Genomic DNA, 17,700 nt, shown 5'->3' with positions numbered 1-17,700 from the left:
TACAGTGTCATGATAAATTAGCCCAAATAAAACCCTACACACAGTAATGAATGATGAGCTTATGTCTGTGTGAGTGTATGTTGGTGCATGTGCACTTGGATATTTCCTCGAGTGAGTCTGCCTCATTAATTTTTGGTAACCAAATCTCCATTAGGTTTGAATGAATGACCAAGACGAGCCAAATAGGGCAAGGAAGAGGACTGGACTGATGGGCAGAGGGGAGAAAAAAATCACGAGAGAAGAAGAGAGGAGGGCAAAGTATGGGTGAGGAGAGAGGTGGAAGGAGAAGAGAGTGAAGGGAGGAGTGAGGTGGGGATGGGGGGGCGAGGATGCTCATCTATTACATCCCACAGCGGCCCAGGGGTCGGCTTCAGCAAGACTGATTCAGAGCGATCAGGTTTGGACTCCATCTCCCATAAATCCTGGCATGTGACGCTGATGGATGTGGGCCATAAAGCCTCCCGCTCTGACATGCGGAGAGCAACATGGAGAACCATGGGAAAATGTGAGTGCTCCAGGTTAATGTCAACGAGGCCTGGGAGTGAAGAGGGGATGATGGAGGGAAGGAAAGACGGGGACGTCGAGAGATCAGAGGTGTGGAGAGGGGGATTGAGAAGAATGAGTGGGCCGAGAGCAGAGCGTGAAAAAGCACAGAGTTTTGTGGGGACGCTGTAACAGAATTTACTGTGACACTGCAATGATTCAGCTGTCATCATGTGGGTTTAAACCCGTGTTGCTTGGAGTGCGTTGAATAGTCCAGCCCCGTTTGAGAGAGATCTAAATATCTTTCCTGACACCCATTTTGTAATTTATTTCCTCTCATTTCCAAAGGTTTGCAATAATGGCTATAGCTAATGTCACGATGTTTGGCAAGAGTATTGGTGTAATTAACTCTGTGTGTCTTTTCATTTATTCTGTTATTGTATGTCTACATGGTGTTTGATGCATGACCAAGATGAATATAGCTCATTAAAAAAGCCTCGTGATTATAATAGGGCCAAATACAGGAACTGCCGACCTGGCTAGACAGGAAATGGAGACATGTGTACTTCCTCATTAACAGAGCCCCATTTGGGCCATAAAGCACCATCCCAAAGCGCACAAGGAAAATGCCCTGATTAGGGGGGCGGAGGGGCATCGCTGCCCTAATGAAGGCTTCCCCCACAGTCATTTATGATATTGGTATGGGTGGTATGGTGACTAGGCCTATGGGATGAGCTGACTTACGAAGATATGGACATGAGATAGCAGATGCAGTATATTTGTATGGACAGGAGAGATGAGAGGGCCGGGGGAATGCATATCCACAACTCATTTGCAGGAGTCAGTTTTACTAGGTTGCAGCTAATGGAGATGAGCTTGTGTTAAGAGCCAGGGGAGAAGCTAATTTTACATAAAACCAAAAGAGGTTTGAGAGCCGTGGGTGTGTGTGTGGTCAGGTAGTGCTCGCTTTATTCTGCCGGCTCACCAAGTGCAAACGCTGACCGTCTTTTCCCATAAAAAGCTTTTTCTCTAACCCAGCTGGAGGAGAAGCGACTGAGAGTGACGTCACTTATCATGATCATGTTTTGCTCTTTTAATTTACATTTTAATGAATTGATATCTGATAAAAACACTGTATTTGGTTTAATCTTGCACGGAGAGACTTCAGCTCAGATTTACTGAGATTGTGTTTTGAGGGTAGGCTGCACTTCTTTTTTGTGCCTCAGTTGTTGAGAGTGCAAACTTTAGTTCCTACTCTCACGAATTCATGCAAATGACAGACCTTAATACAAAGTTCTCTGCCACCTTTCAAAGGGTTTTATGGGTGCTGCAATACTTTTTGGGAGAGTTGGAAAGTGTTAATAGACACAGTGTTTTATTTGCAAAGCCTTGTGTAGAAACAGCTATTATGTGGGCCAGATAATGGGATTTACATCGAATTTATGAGGCTTTTTTTTTTTGACCAGTGGTATTGTGCGTGCCTTCCACTCATTAGGGAGGTTCATAAATAGCATACTGTTCTGACTTTGTCATTTTGGTGATGTCATTGGTACACTTTCCCCTATAAACTTTTACTAAATGCAATCCTTAATATCCTACTAATAATAGCAGCCACTGAATGAGTATTACTTTTGATTCAGATGCAGGCAAGGATCTGATATTGTGCACAAGTCTTGGTGGGTAAAATAAACACACATATAAATATAGATTTTAAGGTCCTATGAATGCCTCAGCCAAATCTTATAGCTGCTGTCTCCTTCTCTCTCAGCTTCCTAATTTCTCCACTTTTTCTCGTCCCACCCCCCATCACTCCCCCCACCATCGCCACAGCAGCTACCTGAGGCCCTTGTGTCCACCTCATTCATCACCTGGCTTTGATTCCTCTGCTGCGAGAGAGAGACAGAAAGGAAGAAAGAGTTGAGGAGGAAGAGTAAAAGAGTCATAACAAACCCTCCTCTGTTCTCGTTCCTTCCTTTCTACCTCCCTTCCTTCAGTGTGTGAGGGAGAGATGAATGCAGCCAGTGGAATTAATTGCACCCCGTTACTGAAGATCAGCAAGTTTGCACTGTTGGCGTGCTGATCTGCCATATGGCTGCCCACTAGGTGAACACTTTGATTAATGTTGCCCACTCCCCAGTTTTTTTCCCCCCACTAATATTTGATTCTGATAACTGAAACTCAGCTCCTCATTCGGAGTCTCTCCATCTTCGGTCCTCACTCTTCTCCCGTGTCCCTTTTGTTTAGTCTCTTCCTCTGCTCACCTGAGCCATCTGTGTTTGCAGCTTAACTTTGGTTTCTAGTCTCGCCTTCTCTTCCATTGTTGTTTTTCTACAAGCTTTGCTCACAAAGTCTTTGCGCAATGTGGCGTCAGTGTGTGGAGTTTAGAGTATCTGTGAGATTAGAGGGAGTAAGAAAGGCCAGAGTTGCGTTTGTGTTAGAGAGAGATTTGGAGCTATGGGTACGTGTCCTTCGCAGTTGATTAGGCCCCTGGTGTGTTGAGTGTTTCTCTATTAGCCTCCTCAGCCTCTCGTCTTCTTCTGAGCACAGTGACTACTCTCTACCCCAGAGGTCCGGGATACACACACGCACAAACAAACGGGCACAGACACACACACATACACATGCCATGTGCGCAGGCAGATAGGCCGCTGTGCTGGGGTCCAGGCAGTAACAAGGAGGTGAACAGATGCTGGAGTCACAATATCAATAGGGCTGAGTGTGGGTAATAATACCTTAGCAGGGTTCAGCCATGAGACAGCGCTAACTAGAGAGGCAACTCTCAAGTGGAGCATTCACTATCTGCAAATCACACCATGTAGCTGTGTGCGTGTGTGTGTGTTTGTGTCTGTGGGTGCACGTACTCCCATTACATGTTAGAGCGAGCCCGTGTTTGCTGCAGGGGAGCAGTGGGATGGTGTCAGTGCCATCATCAACTCCGAGATAAAATGTTCTTACCTAAGGTCGCAAGTTCAAGTTTGTTTTCTTTTTTTTCTCCCGCTATAATGAGGCAGCAATCCAGAACACTATGCAGACATCTATAGCGGAACATCTATTACAATCATGCGGGTGCTTTGTTTTCCCTCTGTTTTATGGCCTGTTCCTGCTGCTCGTCTATTTTGGTCTTCCTCGGTCTTGTTAAGTGCTGCCATTCTCCTGTGTTTGGATGTGGCCCAGAGGGCCCTTAGCGAGACCAGGGGCTGGGAATGAGCTGCGAGCCCCAGCCAGGGGGTGCCCACGGTAGGCTGCCGCTCCCACTAAATCTCCCTGATTACCCGGGGTGGCTGTGGTGTGATGGGGGTGTTACCAAGGTGGTGGGCTCTCCAAAGAGGCTGATTGAGATGCAAATGGAGGCCATAACTCAGAGGTAATGCAGACCTGAGCACCCTTTGCCTCGTCCGTTCCTGCTCACCTCACTCTCTCATCGCTCCCCATTTACTCCAGCATAGGAGGAGGGACTGTTATTGTCTCAGGATAAAGTTAGATATTTATCATAGTGTAAGATAGGAATGGAGAAATAAGGGTGTGGGCCGAAGAGAATAAGGAAGTACGAGCATGTAAATTGACTGTGGTTTTGATGAAGGTAAACAATAACCAGATAAGTGCACATACTCCTGTGGACGCCCACACGCACACACATCCAGACACACCTGAAGATACCAAACTCTGCCTGTGTTTCTTGGAAAGAACAGATGGACACAATAAAGTGCGAGGGACGTTGCTTGCCAGTAGAAAGGTGGAATGAACAGGGGAAGAGGAGGGGGAGGAGTAATTGCACAGTCCTTTGCTGAATTGTTCTGTGGATGCAAATTTAAATCCCTCCTATTATTTTAATAATCTGCCTTTTACTGCTTGTGCTCGGATCATTTGTTTGCAAACCAGGTTATTTGGAGAGGGAGGCTCGGGGGTAATTTCATGCTTTGGAGCATTTATATCTATAACTTAATGAGGAGAGGGCCTGTTGTTTCCTGGTAATACACTGCTAGAGGGGAGCAAACTTTTTATTCTCCGTTTAGGGTACTGTTAGAGGGCAATAATGTGGGATTACTCGGATGGAATTAAGGAGCAAACTGAGGAGAGTCCTAATGCAGCTTTGGGTGATAGACCAAACTTAATACTGATGTTTCATTCAGGGTGTTTTAGGTTCATGGGGTGTACCATAGGAGATGGGCTTTCCCATTTGCCCTTTTCAGTAAGCCTACACAAATTTCTTCAAAGATTTCTTCACATTTAAGCATCCTCAGTCCCCAGCCCCTGCCTAATTAGGCTCTGTCTGGTTTTACGTACATTTTCTTTTCTTTCTCAATTATCCAAACTTCCTAAAATGTTTGTGCAACAGACAAACTGCAGTCTGTGTATCAGTTTATAAAATTCAGATCTGTCTCCTGCTTATTGTCACTCAGTTGGTGCCAGGGCAGGGAGTCAGCCTGGTGGCCCAGCCCAACTCAATATAACACAACCTTATTACATTTAGCCGAGAGACAAAGGGAAGACTCGCCGTCTACGGAAAGCAGCGCAGTCTTGTGAGATGATCGGGATTGTTAATTTAGTTACTCTCTTTCAGTGGAGCCAAAGACATCTTGGGATGGAGGGAGAAGGTGTGTGTCCACGTCCCGTCGTCCACCCTCCTCTCCTCCTCTTCTTCTGCTGTCAGTCCTTCGCTCCTCCGCTCCCTCGTGAAGGACTCTTCTCTCTGCAAATTTAATCAGACTGCATGAATTAAAGCAATAATTCAATTTGTTTACAAGGCATCATTTATTCTCTGTCAGGCCAGCGCTCCGTTGACAATCCGTGGCTGGCTGACCCCCGACCTTTGCCGAGGTCACATGACGCATTTATTACATTGTTCAACGAGCGTCTTTCAAGCTATTATCAGGCGACAAGGGGCTAAAGATGCATGATGAGAATCCCATTATTCAAATATGTGTAACATTATAACAGAATGCAAAACCACATGACCTTATCAACAGACAGGGTAGATCATGTAAATGGTGCTCGAACATGTAAAGTTGGTGGTAATGGATGTGTTTATGAATATGAAAATGACCATATAATATTAACAATGATTATTATTATTGTTTCATATGTGAGAGTGTCACTGTCAGCCCTTTGTTTCACCTTATAATACACCTGATCTTAGGTCGCTCTTCCATTCAATCATTTGTTCCTGTGTGATTTTAAACCAGAGAAAACAAGAGACTTTATCCCAGCGAGAAGAGAAGAAAAGGCACAATCTCTTGTATTTCCAGGCTTAACTATTGTGACAGTGGAAAATGGTAAGCAGTTTAGAATATTGCCAAACAAAAGAGCTTTTAATCAAAGTGCATACCAGACCCTGCGGAGTGTAAAACACTCCCTCATCAAAAGGCCTATTATACACTTACTCACATCAAAGGCCTCCATGTTTCTTAATTGCCAGATTCTTTTCTTATTCAATTATGTGATGCTTATGTTTTTATAAAGCTGATACAAAAAAGAGCTCGGGTAACCGAATCAAAGGGGCTTAATTTATCATCTCTGTACAGCAATGTGTGTTCACTACAACAATGTACATATGTGTAAATGCATTTTCTGTGAGTGCGTCTGGCACTTCGCCAGCCCTCCGGATACCGAGATGATGCAAAGCACGAGTGTTTCGGGAGAAATTAAACAGTGTAAAACTAGCAGGTTTAGATAAAGCAATCACATTACCGACACACTTGAAAAGAGCACATTATTTTGTACTTGAGAGTGTCGAGCTTTATTGCTGACACCCCAAATAGAAAGTTGTATATACTGTATAAGTGCATAGGGTCTAGGAGTTTTTCTCCGACTTTATTGTTATCTAACCACAACATAATCAGCATCTAAGTCCGTGTGTGCCGCTCAGACAGACACTAAAGTCCCCGTGCAGAATTGCAAAATAAGCTGGGTGTAAATATGTAATTGCCAGTGCTTATTCTGAGATCTGAAATATTAGGGAGCAATATGGATCGCATTAAAATCCTGGTTGTTAGGGGTATCGGTTACACTGAAGACATGCAGGAAAATGTGCACTGTCTGCGAATCTGGCGGAGATGGAGTGGGTGAGATGAGGGGGGAGATAGGAGCAGGAGAGGGTGAGGAAATGGAGAGGAAGAGACAGAGAGGAAGAGGAGAGTAAGATGAAAATCTCTTAATGTCTTTCTGAGAACATAGACACATTATTTAAATCTCCATCACTTTTTAATGTAAATCTGATCAGGCTCCGCGCTGGACGAAGGAGGGGAGAAGTGAAGTAGAGGCAGAAAATGGAGACACACACACTGATAGACACAGAGAGCAGGTTTATAATATAACATTGTTAGGATTGAAAGCTGGATGTCACCGTCTCAGTTCACACTTTCTCTGTTACAGAACACAAACGCACACAAAACACTTTTAAAATGATATCAGCTGTCCTTTGCCTTAATGAAAAAACACTTACTCGGGCTGGCTGTGGAATATTTTCTGTCAGGGTGTGTGTGTGTGTGTGTGTGTGTGTGTTGGTATGTATGGGTGCATTTGTAAGTTTGTATGTGCGTGTGTGTTTGTGTGGAATCTGATATCTGCCTCAGGCCCCATGGCCCTGGTCTGTCTGCATCCGAAAAGCAAACTCTGCAATTATGATGACCGCCCTGTCCTTTTCATTTCCCATCTCCGTCTCTCTCTTTCTCTCCCTCTGTCTGTCTGTCTGTCTCGGGCTCTCACACTCTCTTTCCACCTCTTTGTCTTTATTTTTCTCTCTCTTTGACCTGTCTGTCTCGCCCCTGAAAGGTAAAGATATTCGCAATTTTGAAACAAGCAATAACAGGCTTGATTGCACCTCGAGCTCCTATATAAAGTCTTCTTGCACTTGAAACTTACAGAATTACTTGTGCATCACATTTCCTTAAAATTTTTTGCTTTTCAGATTTTTTTATTTTTCGACCTTATTCAGACAAGTAGTTTATTGTGTTTGTGGTATTTTAGTTAAACATCAACAATAATGTAAATTCAGAAGCAGAAAACAATTAATTTTGACATGATATTTTCATACATGGTGTCCTGTTGACAGATTTTAAGTCACTCAGCAAAACCAATATTCTAAAGACATTTTTTGCATCATTTTTCCAACTTACTCTGAGGCCTAAAATACATATTATATGTAGCGGTGAAAAGCACCCAGATGAATTTACTTAATTACTGTCCTATAATTTTCATTTGATGCTGTTGCATACTTCTACTCCATTAGATTACAGGGAAATGTTGTACTTTTTATGTCACTGCATTTATTTGACATTAAAAGTTAATCGTTACATTGCAGATTAAGATTTTTAAAACCTGTAATGAGTGTATAAAATAAAATGCATCACTATACAGTAGATTAAATTAAACAGCAGTGTAAAGTACATCATCTCAACAAGCTATAACATTAAAATTGTGCAGTTTTAATAATTTTATAATATTAAATGTAACGCTGCATGTCTGCATAAAGAGTGCTTTTTTTTTATTTAAATATTGCTGCTGATACTTAATACATTTGCTTAAGTGTGTTTTTTTAATTTAAGAAATTTAATGAAATGTTTTTAAATTGTGTTTCCACTTTTACGCAACTAAAGGAAATACATTTTTCTTCCTCCACTGGTTACCTGCCCTCCTTCCTTCTTTGTGTTTTTCTCAGCATGCTCAGTGTTTCTCTGCAGCCTCGACATGACTCCTTGTCAGGTCTGAGTGAGTGATTAACTCATGAAGTGCTTACTAATTAATATGTTTCATTAATTACCGTCATTAATGCTGTGTTTACTAACATGGCCTGCTGTAGCCTTAGTGCATCACTGGATGGAAATGTCAGCAGGTATTTAACCGAGGCCTGGCCTTTACTCCTTTTATGTGCGGTGTGTGTGTGTGTGTGTGTGTGTGTGTGTGTGTGTGTGTGTGTGTGGTGCTCCTGATGTCCGTGTTAAGAGTATCAGCACGTATGTGCCTCATTCTCCATGTTTCTCATCTGGAAAATCATCCCATGTCCTTCCTTCACCTTTCCCATATCTGCCCCTGCAATTGCTTGATTTGTAACTTGATTTCAGGAAAGGGAAAACCTGTAGATTATCCAGCTTTCATTAGGGGGGAAAAACCCAGTCCGTGTCAGAGAAAGAAGAAATCAATTTAATACAGACTTAACTGGAGGAAATTGCATATTCTGCCTGTACTGTATGTGCTGAACAGGCACTTTCTCTTCCTCACCAGAGACCTGCCTCCCTATTAATTGCAGTGTGTGTGCATGTCAGTGAGTAAGTGGATGTGTATGTGCGCGTGCATTTGTTTGTTTGTGTGTGTTTGTGTTTGTTATGTGTGGAGTGTGTGCGTTCATTTGTGTGTTAGGTGCATGAATGCATGTTTCCTGAGTGTGTATTCAGTCTCTTTGTCTGTGTGTGGAGGTCAATTCTCAGACCTGTGGTAGGGCACCCAGCCAGATGTGTCTGTTTCTTTATTTGCGCTGTGCATGTGCGTTCAGCGCACGTGGTGTGTGTCCATATTTCTTTTGTTGGTGTACGGCGCGTGCATAAGCACAGGCGCATGTGACTTAGCCAGGTGGAGAGGAGATTGGTTGGTATTTATGAACAAACGTCATAATTGTGACAGGATGATATACGAGCAGTGCCTTCCACAGTTTCCCCCCTCCTTCCTTTTCTCTTTTTCTTTTCGCTAAAAATATATATCTATGATAAAATACAGTCTTAAAAGCTGATGACCAATTTAGTGTGGCGTGTTGCGGACAAGGTCATAGAGATCTGAGTTCCTCTGTGTTCCTCCCTCCGAGGCCTGTTCTAATCTACAGAGCAAGAAGAGGGGCTCAAAGTCATTTCTCTAATTGCTTTTATAAGGTGCCCTTTTCACATGGTGTCTTCCCTGCTCATTCACTTTCACCGCCATTATACCTTACCTCCGCACCTGCTGGTTAAAATACAGTCATGTAACATCGCTTTATATTGATATCAGGTATTCAGAGGGAGCATTAGAAACCACTTTACCTATAGAAATAGCACACTTTTCTGTCTTCCCCTTCTCACTCTTTTACCGTCCCTCTCCATGCCTGAGGTGTTAACTGGGGGCTGTAGGGTAAGTGTTCTGTAGATATGGGGGTACTTTTGATTTCTTAAGTGTCGTCCCTGCATTGGTGATCTATAAGGGGAGCTGAGGTGGTGAGGGGGCAGCAGGAGGTGAGTGAAGATGGAAACGGGGGTTAAAGTGTGAGAAGGAAGGCTGAGAAGGATAAGGGGAGAGGGGGATGAGATTGAGCCTAGTGCATTAAGACAGTGTATTATTTGGCGGTTCCACTTGCTTGCGTCCATTAGGGGTGGCTGCTATGCTATTAAAGGGGTCAGCGAAGTGTGTGTACCTGTGTGTGCGTGTGTGAGTATGCCTACATGTGTGTGTTTTAAGAGTTAGTAGAGTGGTCCAGTGTCTTATTGAACAGGATGGGGCTCCCCTGCTCTAATACCTCTTCATTTTATTGGATTGGATGGCCCCAGTTATAATTGTATTAGGGCTCTTCCCCCTCCATCGCTCCACTCTGTCTCCACAGCAGTGACCACGTCATTCCCCAACACACGTGGAAAACACCGAGAGAGGCGAGGAGAACCTCTGCAGAGGCCAACTTCCGTCACTCGCACAGCACTTTGGCTCTCCATACTTGCTCTTAGCTCCCTTCTTCCCTTCTTCCCTTCCACATAGTGAAAGTCGAAAAGGTCATTGTCGTGTTACAGACAGCTGTTCTCTTTGGTGAAGGCTGGAAGTGGGGGTGGAAGGTGAGAGAAGGCGGCAGGAGTGGAGGTGCTGAGGGATCTGATGCCCACATCATGGTGACCTTGCTGCTCTCTGTCCCACACTTGCTCTTTTGTGGATGCGCAGTCATGAAGATGGACACACAGTCGCTGCACTTTCTAGTTTTCAAGCTGTAAAGCTTATTTACACGTGTGTTTCATTCATAATTAGCCTTTTGCATTGAGATGGAGCGATAGGTTGTGTGTAGCTGGGGGCGGTAAGCTCTGTCACCCCGAGCCGAGCTCTGTGGTGTTGCACACTCAGCAATTACTCCGGAGTTAACCAGAGAGGCTTCGCTGCCTCTCACTTTTCCTTCGCCCTTGAAGAGACCAGGAGTTGTCAGGGTCCTCATAAAAACCCTGAACGATTGCGTCCGTGCGTTCTTCCTCTCTTTTTCTACCCTTTTTTTCCTCTTCTCCTTCCAAAACCTGGCCATCTGTCTAATTGTTCACCTCCATCGCTTTAATGCTTTTTACATGCTTTTTCCCCCCTCTTTCCAGGCAATAAACTTTATTTTCTTCGCAAGACTTCAATCTGCAGGGGGAGGGTAGACGGGCAGGCAGGCTGCTCACCTTCTCCCTGCTGGATTTGCTCCAGTGGCCCCCCTTCAACCCCCCTCTATCCTCCCTCTGGTCTCCCATTACTCCATCTCTCCTTCCCTTTCCCCCCCTGTCTCTAGAGAAGGGGATATGTGTTCGTCAAGCTGACACCTGCTCTCATCTTCTCTGCTGGTCATACGCTCATGGAGGGCTACCCTGTTGCGGAGGCCTTATACTGACCTGTTAATTACCACACTGCTCCCTGCTCTGACCTTGTTTGGAAGTAACGTCTCATTTTTCTTGCTGTAAAATTCAATTCTCCATTTCATATGAGCGACTGATTCCCACACATTAATACCATAAAGTTTTCTCATCATATTGCACATCTCACACTTGTAAGAATTGGTGACAGATATTTCATTCACAGCTACTTTACCTGCATTTCTATGCATGTGTACTATGTAAAAGTGGTGAGGAGTGTGAATGCTGCACATACAAGTCATTAAATTAGACAGTTGTCTCCTCTCACCTGTGATTACTGCTGTGTGCAGATCATATAAGCAGGTACCCTATAATCATACCTATAATAGCCATAATCAGCCCTTTAATGCTTTGTAATAGCATCCATATAACGGTATAGAGTAGCATCAAGAGAATAATTCAGGCATAGATAATGGCGTGATAGCGTGGTTTTACCCTTGAGTCACAACACTGAATTTGTTGTGTGTGTGTGGGGGTTTGTGTGTGCCTGTGTATGCATGTATAAATACACCCCGGGGCAGTTAAGGTGTCTGTAAAATGCCTGAAGAATCACATTTCCATCAGAAGGCGCTCTTAACCCTTTCTTGTTTTCTTTGTGCTCACTGCTCCATGGAGCGTCCTTGCTGTGAGTGTCATGTACACTTAGCTCTGTGGAGACAGACACGCAGAGGAAAGACATTCCCATATGACGCCCACAGACTGGAGATCAGATCAGGGGAAAAGGATGACAGGGGAGCAGCAGCAACAGCAGTGGCGCTGGTGCTGGTGGTGATGGTGGATGGAGAGCGGAACGCTGAACGCTGCTCCGGGGTGTAATGTGAGCTGACAGCGTTCCTCAGGGATGGCGGGCAGGACGAAGGGGAGAGGTAGCATCAGGAATACCTGGTGCTACTGAAGCTAGAGCCCATCTGGGAGCAATATCTCACTCTTATTCCCTCTCCAGCATGAGGGATGAGTCTAATGGAGCGTCAGTCTGAACGGAACACCTTGGTTAACGCTGCACGCTCTCACACACTGCGGCCTGCGTGAACTCATGTGTTTTAGGGAGATTGAACCTGGTTTGTCTGTTGAGGGTAACTGTGCTGATAAAGATGTAGAAGAGAGCAAGACGGGGGGAGAGTCTAAGTTGACACACTTTATCACAGACAAAAAAAACATGGTGGCACGCTGTTATTAAAGAGATGTGCTCCTTTAGGCCTGCGTGCGTCTCTGCTGAGGCCTTTGCCCCGCAGCAGAGCGCTACAGTGGGACGGAGAGGATGATGAATATTTAGCCCGTCTTCCTTAGTGTGTAAATGCAGCTATGCATTCACTTCTTAAGTCATTTATCTTTCCCTTCTCCTCTTCTATCCTCACCCTGTCTCCTAACATATGGCGGAAGATGAGCCACACATACACATACACACACACACACACACACGCACACACGCACATGCTGAGAACACGCAGTCAAAAGCTATGGAGTTCTTCAGGAGTGTTTAGACAGGACTATGACTTCATGTCATCACTCTTCTCACATAGTTTTTCCCGGTCTGAATTAAAGTAATAGTCCAGGCGAAGAATTTTGTTTAAATAGCCCAAAGTCACAAATGACAAATTAGCAGATTTGCTTCAGATGGTTTTACAGTCTGTGCCGTGTACGCCATCCTTTATCCTTACACCCTTGATTTGGAGACAGGGAAAACTCCCCCCAAAAAGTTTTAATTAGGAAAAAAGATCAAGAAGAGCACGGACGGACAGATGTTTTTACCATTCACACATATGGAGAGCCATAGATCCTTATTGTTGCCGGGGAGACCTGTTAAATCAAACAGGGTGTAACAGCACACCTTTTTTTCCTATCATGTGAACCTGAAATTTGTGATGACTCTTCCTTTTTTTTGAAGGAAGTGACAGTGATGATAACTATGGTAGTTTGTAAAAAACATATAAACAAACTAATGATGGTGATACTGTTGCTTCTTGCCGTTACAATTGTACTTTTGTGTTTCCTGTCTTCACAGCACAAAGCAAGAGTAGAAGCCATGATGTGCGACCTGGCCTCTCTCCGCAGTGTCAAGGAGTTTGCTGAGTCTTACAAGGCAAAGAAACTGTGAGTATTAACCAAAATCTAAGCTGGATTTTTCTCTCTGCCATTCTTTCGATTGTTTACCTAATTTTTAGTTTGGAGAGTAGAGGTGAAATCTCTTGAGATGAACCAAAATGTAAACTTGCAAAGCACCGGGTCAGTGCGTGTCACTATGACTTGTGCTGAAGTTTGTTTTTAAGTTTTGAAATTGCTCTATGCAATGTTGCAATGATGTGTATGGGCTGCAAACAGGGTTAGCCTGGTCTCTTCAATATCCTAGGTAGCTGTTTTAAAAATACTTGCTTTGAATAACCTTTTGGATCCATTTGGATGTAAAAGACCATCAGAAGACAGGAGAGGCTCCGCTGGGAAGAGACAGGGGCAGAGCTGCTCTTAAATCAAACATATGGCAGCACGCCCAACTAACAAATCAAGACACTGTCGCTCAGTTATTCAAAGCCAACTTAAGTAGCCATCAGTCGCATTTCAACTGTCAGATTTTTTTTAATTCTGCCTACTCAGGAAGAGAGAAAGAAATGGAAATAGGGGAATAAAAACACAAATAATTAAGAAGCAATGAGGATTCTCATTCAGGCCGATCACTGTATTCACCACCATGACTTCCCCCATACACTACACTTAAAGGACATTCAAACTGTTACTGATGGACACCATATGGACAAGGCCCCAGGAGTAAGTGTGTGTATTTGTGTCGATTTGCTTGACATTGGTGGAAACAGACTACCAGACTTTATGACACTTATTTTGTGGTGGTCAGCTTTTACCGCATGTGTCTTGCGTCCCATGGTCGGTCGCACAGTTGCTATTTTGGGGTCATGTATTCTGTCATCCATACTGCTCATCCACCCGCAGGTGTCTAGGCAGGAGAGTGTGTGTGTGTGTGTGTGTGTGTGTGTGTGTGTGTGTGTGAGGGTGTCAGGGGAGCCCCTTGGGGAGAGGCAGGGCAGTCATTGCCCGTAGCAGCCCTGGGGCAGGGTATGGCCATCCAGGACACGTGTCTTGGGTCACAGCCAAACCTCACGGTGGCTTCCCTCTCCCTGCCTCCTATAGCTCCCTCCCATCTCTTACATATATCCCTCCCATCCACTCTGAAGTATATTAACCTCCCTTTAAGCCTACTGTCCCCTGAACCTCTCTTCTGTTTTTTTTTTTTTTACATATCCCTTTTTGCAATTTGTTTATCTGCATCAGCCGTTCTCTCTCTTTCTCCTTCTCTCATGTTGTCTCTCAGTCTTTCTCTGTCTCTCTCGCTCTCTTTACCTCAGTATTTTGGCAAGGTTGTATTTCTTCATTAGCTGTGCTGTTGGGGGGGGGGGAGTCCCAGGGGACGTCAGAGTACATTAATTCTCATCAGAAGGCGAACAGAGCAGAGTGGAGGCTGGGAGCTCTGAGCTGTGAATGGCACTGGGCAGCTGTCTGAGTCTACCACTACTCTATTACTGCACGTATGTCTTCAGGCATAACACACATAGGAGCGCGCGCATGCAATACGCACATACATGTGCATACATGCACGGACACGCAGACACGCTCAAACACACTCATACACACACGCACAATAATGCTCCTGCAGCGTGTCATTGACAGGTGAAATGTAATCAGAGTCTTTTTCTTTTCCTTCTCTCGTTTCTCACTCCCTTGCTTTTAAGTGCTTTAGTCAGTGGCTTTCACGCTGCTTTGTGTTCCATTGACCCCGATTCTGCTTTAATTGCCTGTCCTTTGAAATGAAATTACCTGGATATTGATATTGTTGAATGCAGTGCAATTTCATTGGGATGTAATTGATGGAGGACAGCGTTGACAGAATGCCCCTAATACAATTTCTACTGAACGGTCGGTAATTAACACATGCAATTTCTTTTCACCTGTGATTTTTTTAAACTGCATTTATCCTGGTCTAATTTCAAGCATATTATTTGTAGCAGGTGGTCTGTGTGAATGCACACAGGCCAGATCACATTAGAGTTTGCATCATGGTGACCGTAACTCTGTCAGATTGTTGGGTGTCTTTGCACACTTAACAGGTATGTGCAGAGTGTAGAGCTGCACCATTTAGTGATTGTTAACAATTGGTAGGTTGATCGACAGAAAAAACAACAACTATTTTGATAATCAATTAAATGTTAAAGTAATTTTTCAGGCAAAAATAGCAGAAAATGCTGCTTTTAGCCTAGAAAAGATTAGCATTAGCATTAGATATGCAGGAGAAAGATTTCCTGCATTTCTCTTTATATCATTTCAAACTTAGTATCTTTGGATTTAAAGGAATACTTCATCCACAAAATGACCATTTATATATGAATTAGTCATGCTGTGTTACCTTGAAATTGTGAATAAAAAGTTTTCCTTGCATGCTTCCATGGAAAATGGCGATCACACTGATTTATGGATTGACTGGGGCCACCTTTGCAATGGCAAAAGCAAAACTATATCAAAACATCTGTTTACAAACTCTCACACAACTCGTGCAGTATTATCCAAGTCTCATTTATCCAGTCGTATGCTCAGTACTTCCCAAACACGTGGATTTTTGCTAAAAAACCTTAGTACTGGAGTCTGGCTTTGAAGAGTATACATAAGTTTCACCTTCAGTTCAGTTGTAAATATGAATGTTTTTAGCAAAAATGCATTGGTTTGGGAAGTACTGAGCATACGACAGGATAAATGAGACAACTGCATGAGTTGTATGAGAGTTCGTAAACTGATGTTTTCATATTGTTTTGCTGTTGTTAAATGTGGTCCTCAAACAATCAATATGTTTGTCGTTTTTTATGGCATGTTGGCAAGCTTTCGTCACAGGTTAAAAGTAACACTGCATGACTAATTGATTCACAAATGTTCAGGTGAAGTATTCCTTTAAGACACTGTGATGGACATTTTCTGACATTTTATAGACCAAACGACTAACCGAGAAAATACTCTGCAGATTAATCGATAATGAAAATAATCATTAGTTGCAGCCCTTGATGAGCGGTGTGCACATATCCATATGTTTGTTGCCAGTGCCAGTTTTCCTGTTGCCAATAAAGTGCAGTGTTAATGACCAGTAGTCTGAGCCCAGCTCACACAGGCAATCTCTTCCTGCTGGCCCACATTATCATAGAGGTCAGGGGTCATACCCAGGGGGGTTATTTAAAGTAAATATATAAACTGATGTCTCCCTGTTTGGTAGTTAACACCCTCGTTTGACCAGCGCTGAGATTGCACAGTGCACACAGTGTTGTGTGAGGTCTTAATGTGGAAAGAGGGACTGTGGTACGCGGCAATAGGCCTATTAAAGACATTCATTAGACCTGCGCTTATGAGAGAGGGACTAACTGGTGGGCAGTTGAATTAACAGGCCTTTTACATTACAAGCAGACTCACCAGAGGACCATCTGAGCTGCGTGGGGGAAATCGCTCTACCGGCCAGAGAAAAGTTGGTTATTGGAGTTTTTTGATCACAAATTTATGATATGGTTTGAGTGACATGCTGTTTTTTTTCTATAGTGTAAGGTCACAAAAACGGACACACATGTAAATCCTAAAGAAGTGTAACTGACATAAGGATTAGTTTTAAACAACAGCTACAATGAAAGGTTGGAAAGTTAGGTCAATAGTTCATGCCTATGGTGTTATTGTGCAGCTTCGAGTCAGTACATCAGTAACAAACCCGTGAGTTTTGCCTTGTATAGCACAATGTTACTGTACTTCACGCTCTATTAGACAGGGGAACACTGGGCCAAAAACAACCAACGTGTTTTGTTTTTTGTTTCAGAGCAGTACTTGACATTACAACAACTGTGGTATTTTACTCCTCTATCTTGTTTTATCAGGTGTAAGTGAAGGTCACAGAGGTCATTTATTCACCTTTATTTTTCCCCCTACTGCACAATTATGTTAGGCGTCCTTACCTTAGTGTATTTTGGGTGGAAATGTTACTATCTCACTGCTAGTGTGTGCTCTGTTGATTATGTGCTGAGGTCGGCATTCTTTAAGTTGACTTGTGACTAGGTTTGTGCTCTTTAATGAACCTTGTGTGTTCGGAGGCCTGAAGGTGATCGTACAGTACACTCCTATGTAATAGCATGGGATGGCTCATTATAGCAAGGCATAACAATTCACACATTAATTTTCCAGCATCCAGTTTTTAATTAATCCAGTAGGCAGTCTTAAACACAGGGTACACAAATTGCCTTCGGCCTCATAATTAATTCTAATGGAAGAAATTAAAAATTGGTGGGGTGTGTTTGGATTGTTCGGCTGTGTTACTGTGGTTTCAAGCTCGCTGGAGCGACGCTGTCACCGACAAGGATCTCTCACTGCCCTGACCAATCCAGCAATCTCCATTCAGTGGCACGCGAGCAGGGAGTGTTACTCACTCGCCCACACAAAGTCTGCGAGAATGGAAATGCGTTGCGTGTCTGCATTAAAGCCTTTTTTTTTATTGGCCCCTGAATTAAGCCAGTTGTTTTTTATATCATGCCTTGTGAGTGTATTTCCTTTGATCTGCTCTCTTCTGCCCAGCCTTTTCCGAGTCGATGTGTTGGTG

At 43.6% G+C, this 17,700-nt stretch overlaps 1 protein-coding gene across 1 annotated transcript in view; it reads left to right on the top strand.

Moving 5' to 3' along the window:
- wwox (WW domain containing oxidoreductase) overlaps nucleotides 1-17,700 on the top strand; it is a 160,111-nt gene that overhangs the window by 31,767 nt on the left and 110,644 nt on the right. Inside the window, exon 6 of the mRNA XM_033634625.2 lies at nucleotides 13,084-13,172. Within this exon, the coding sequence (XP_033490516.2) occupies nucleotides 13,084-13,172 (89 nt within the window). The remainder of the gene's footprint in view (nucleotides 1-13,083; nucleotides 13,173-17,700) is intronic.

This window comes from Epinephelus lanceolatus, chromosome 5 (assembly GCF_041903045.1).
Source record: "Epinephelus lanceolatus isolate andai-2023 chromosome 5, ASM4190304v1, whole genome shotgun sequence".
NCBI lineage: Eukaryota > Metazoa > Chordata > Actinopteri > Perciformes > Serranidae > Epinephelus > Epinephelus lanceolatus.
The sequence above is the reverse complement of the archived record's forward strand: the minus strand, read 5'-3'. Positions and strand labels throughout refer to the sequence as shown.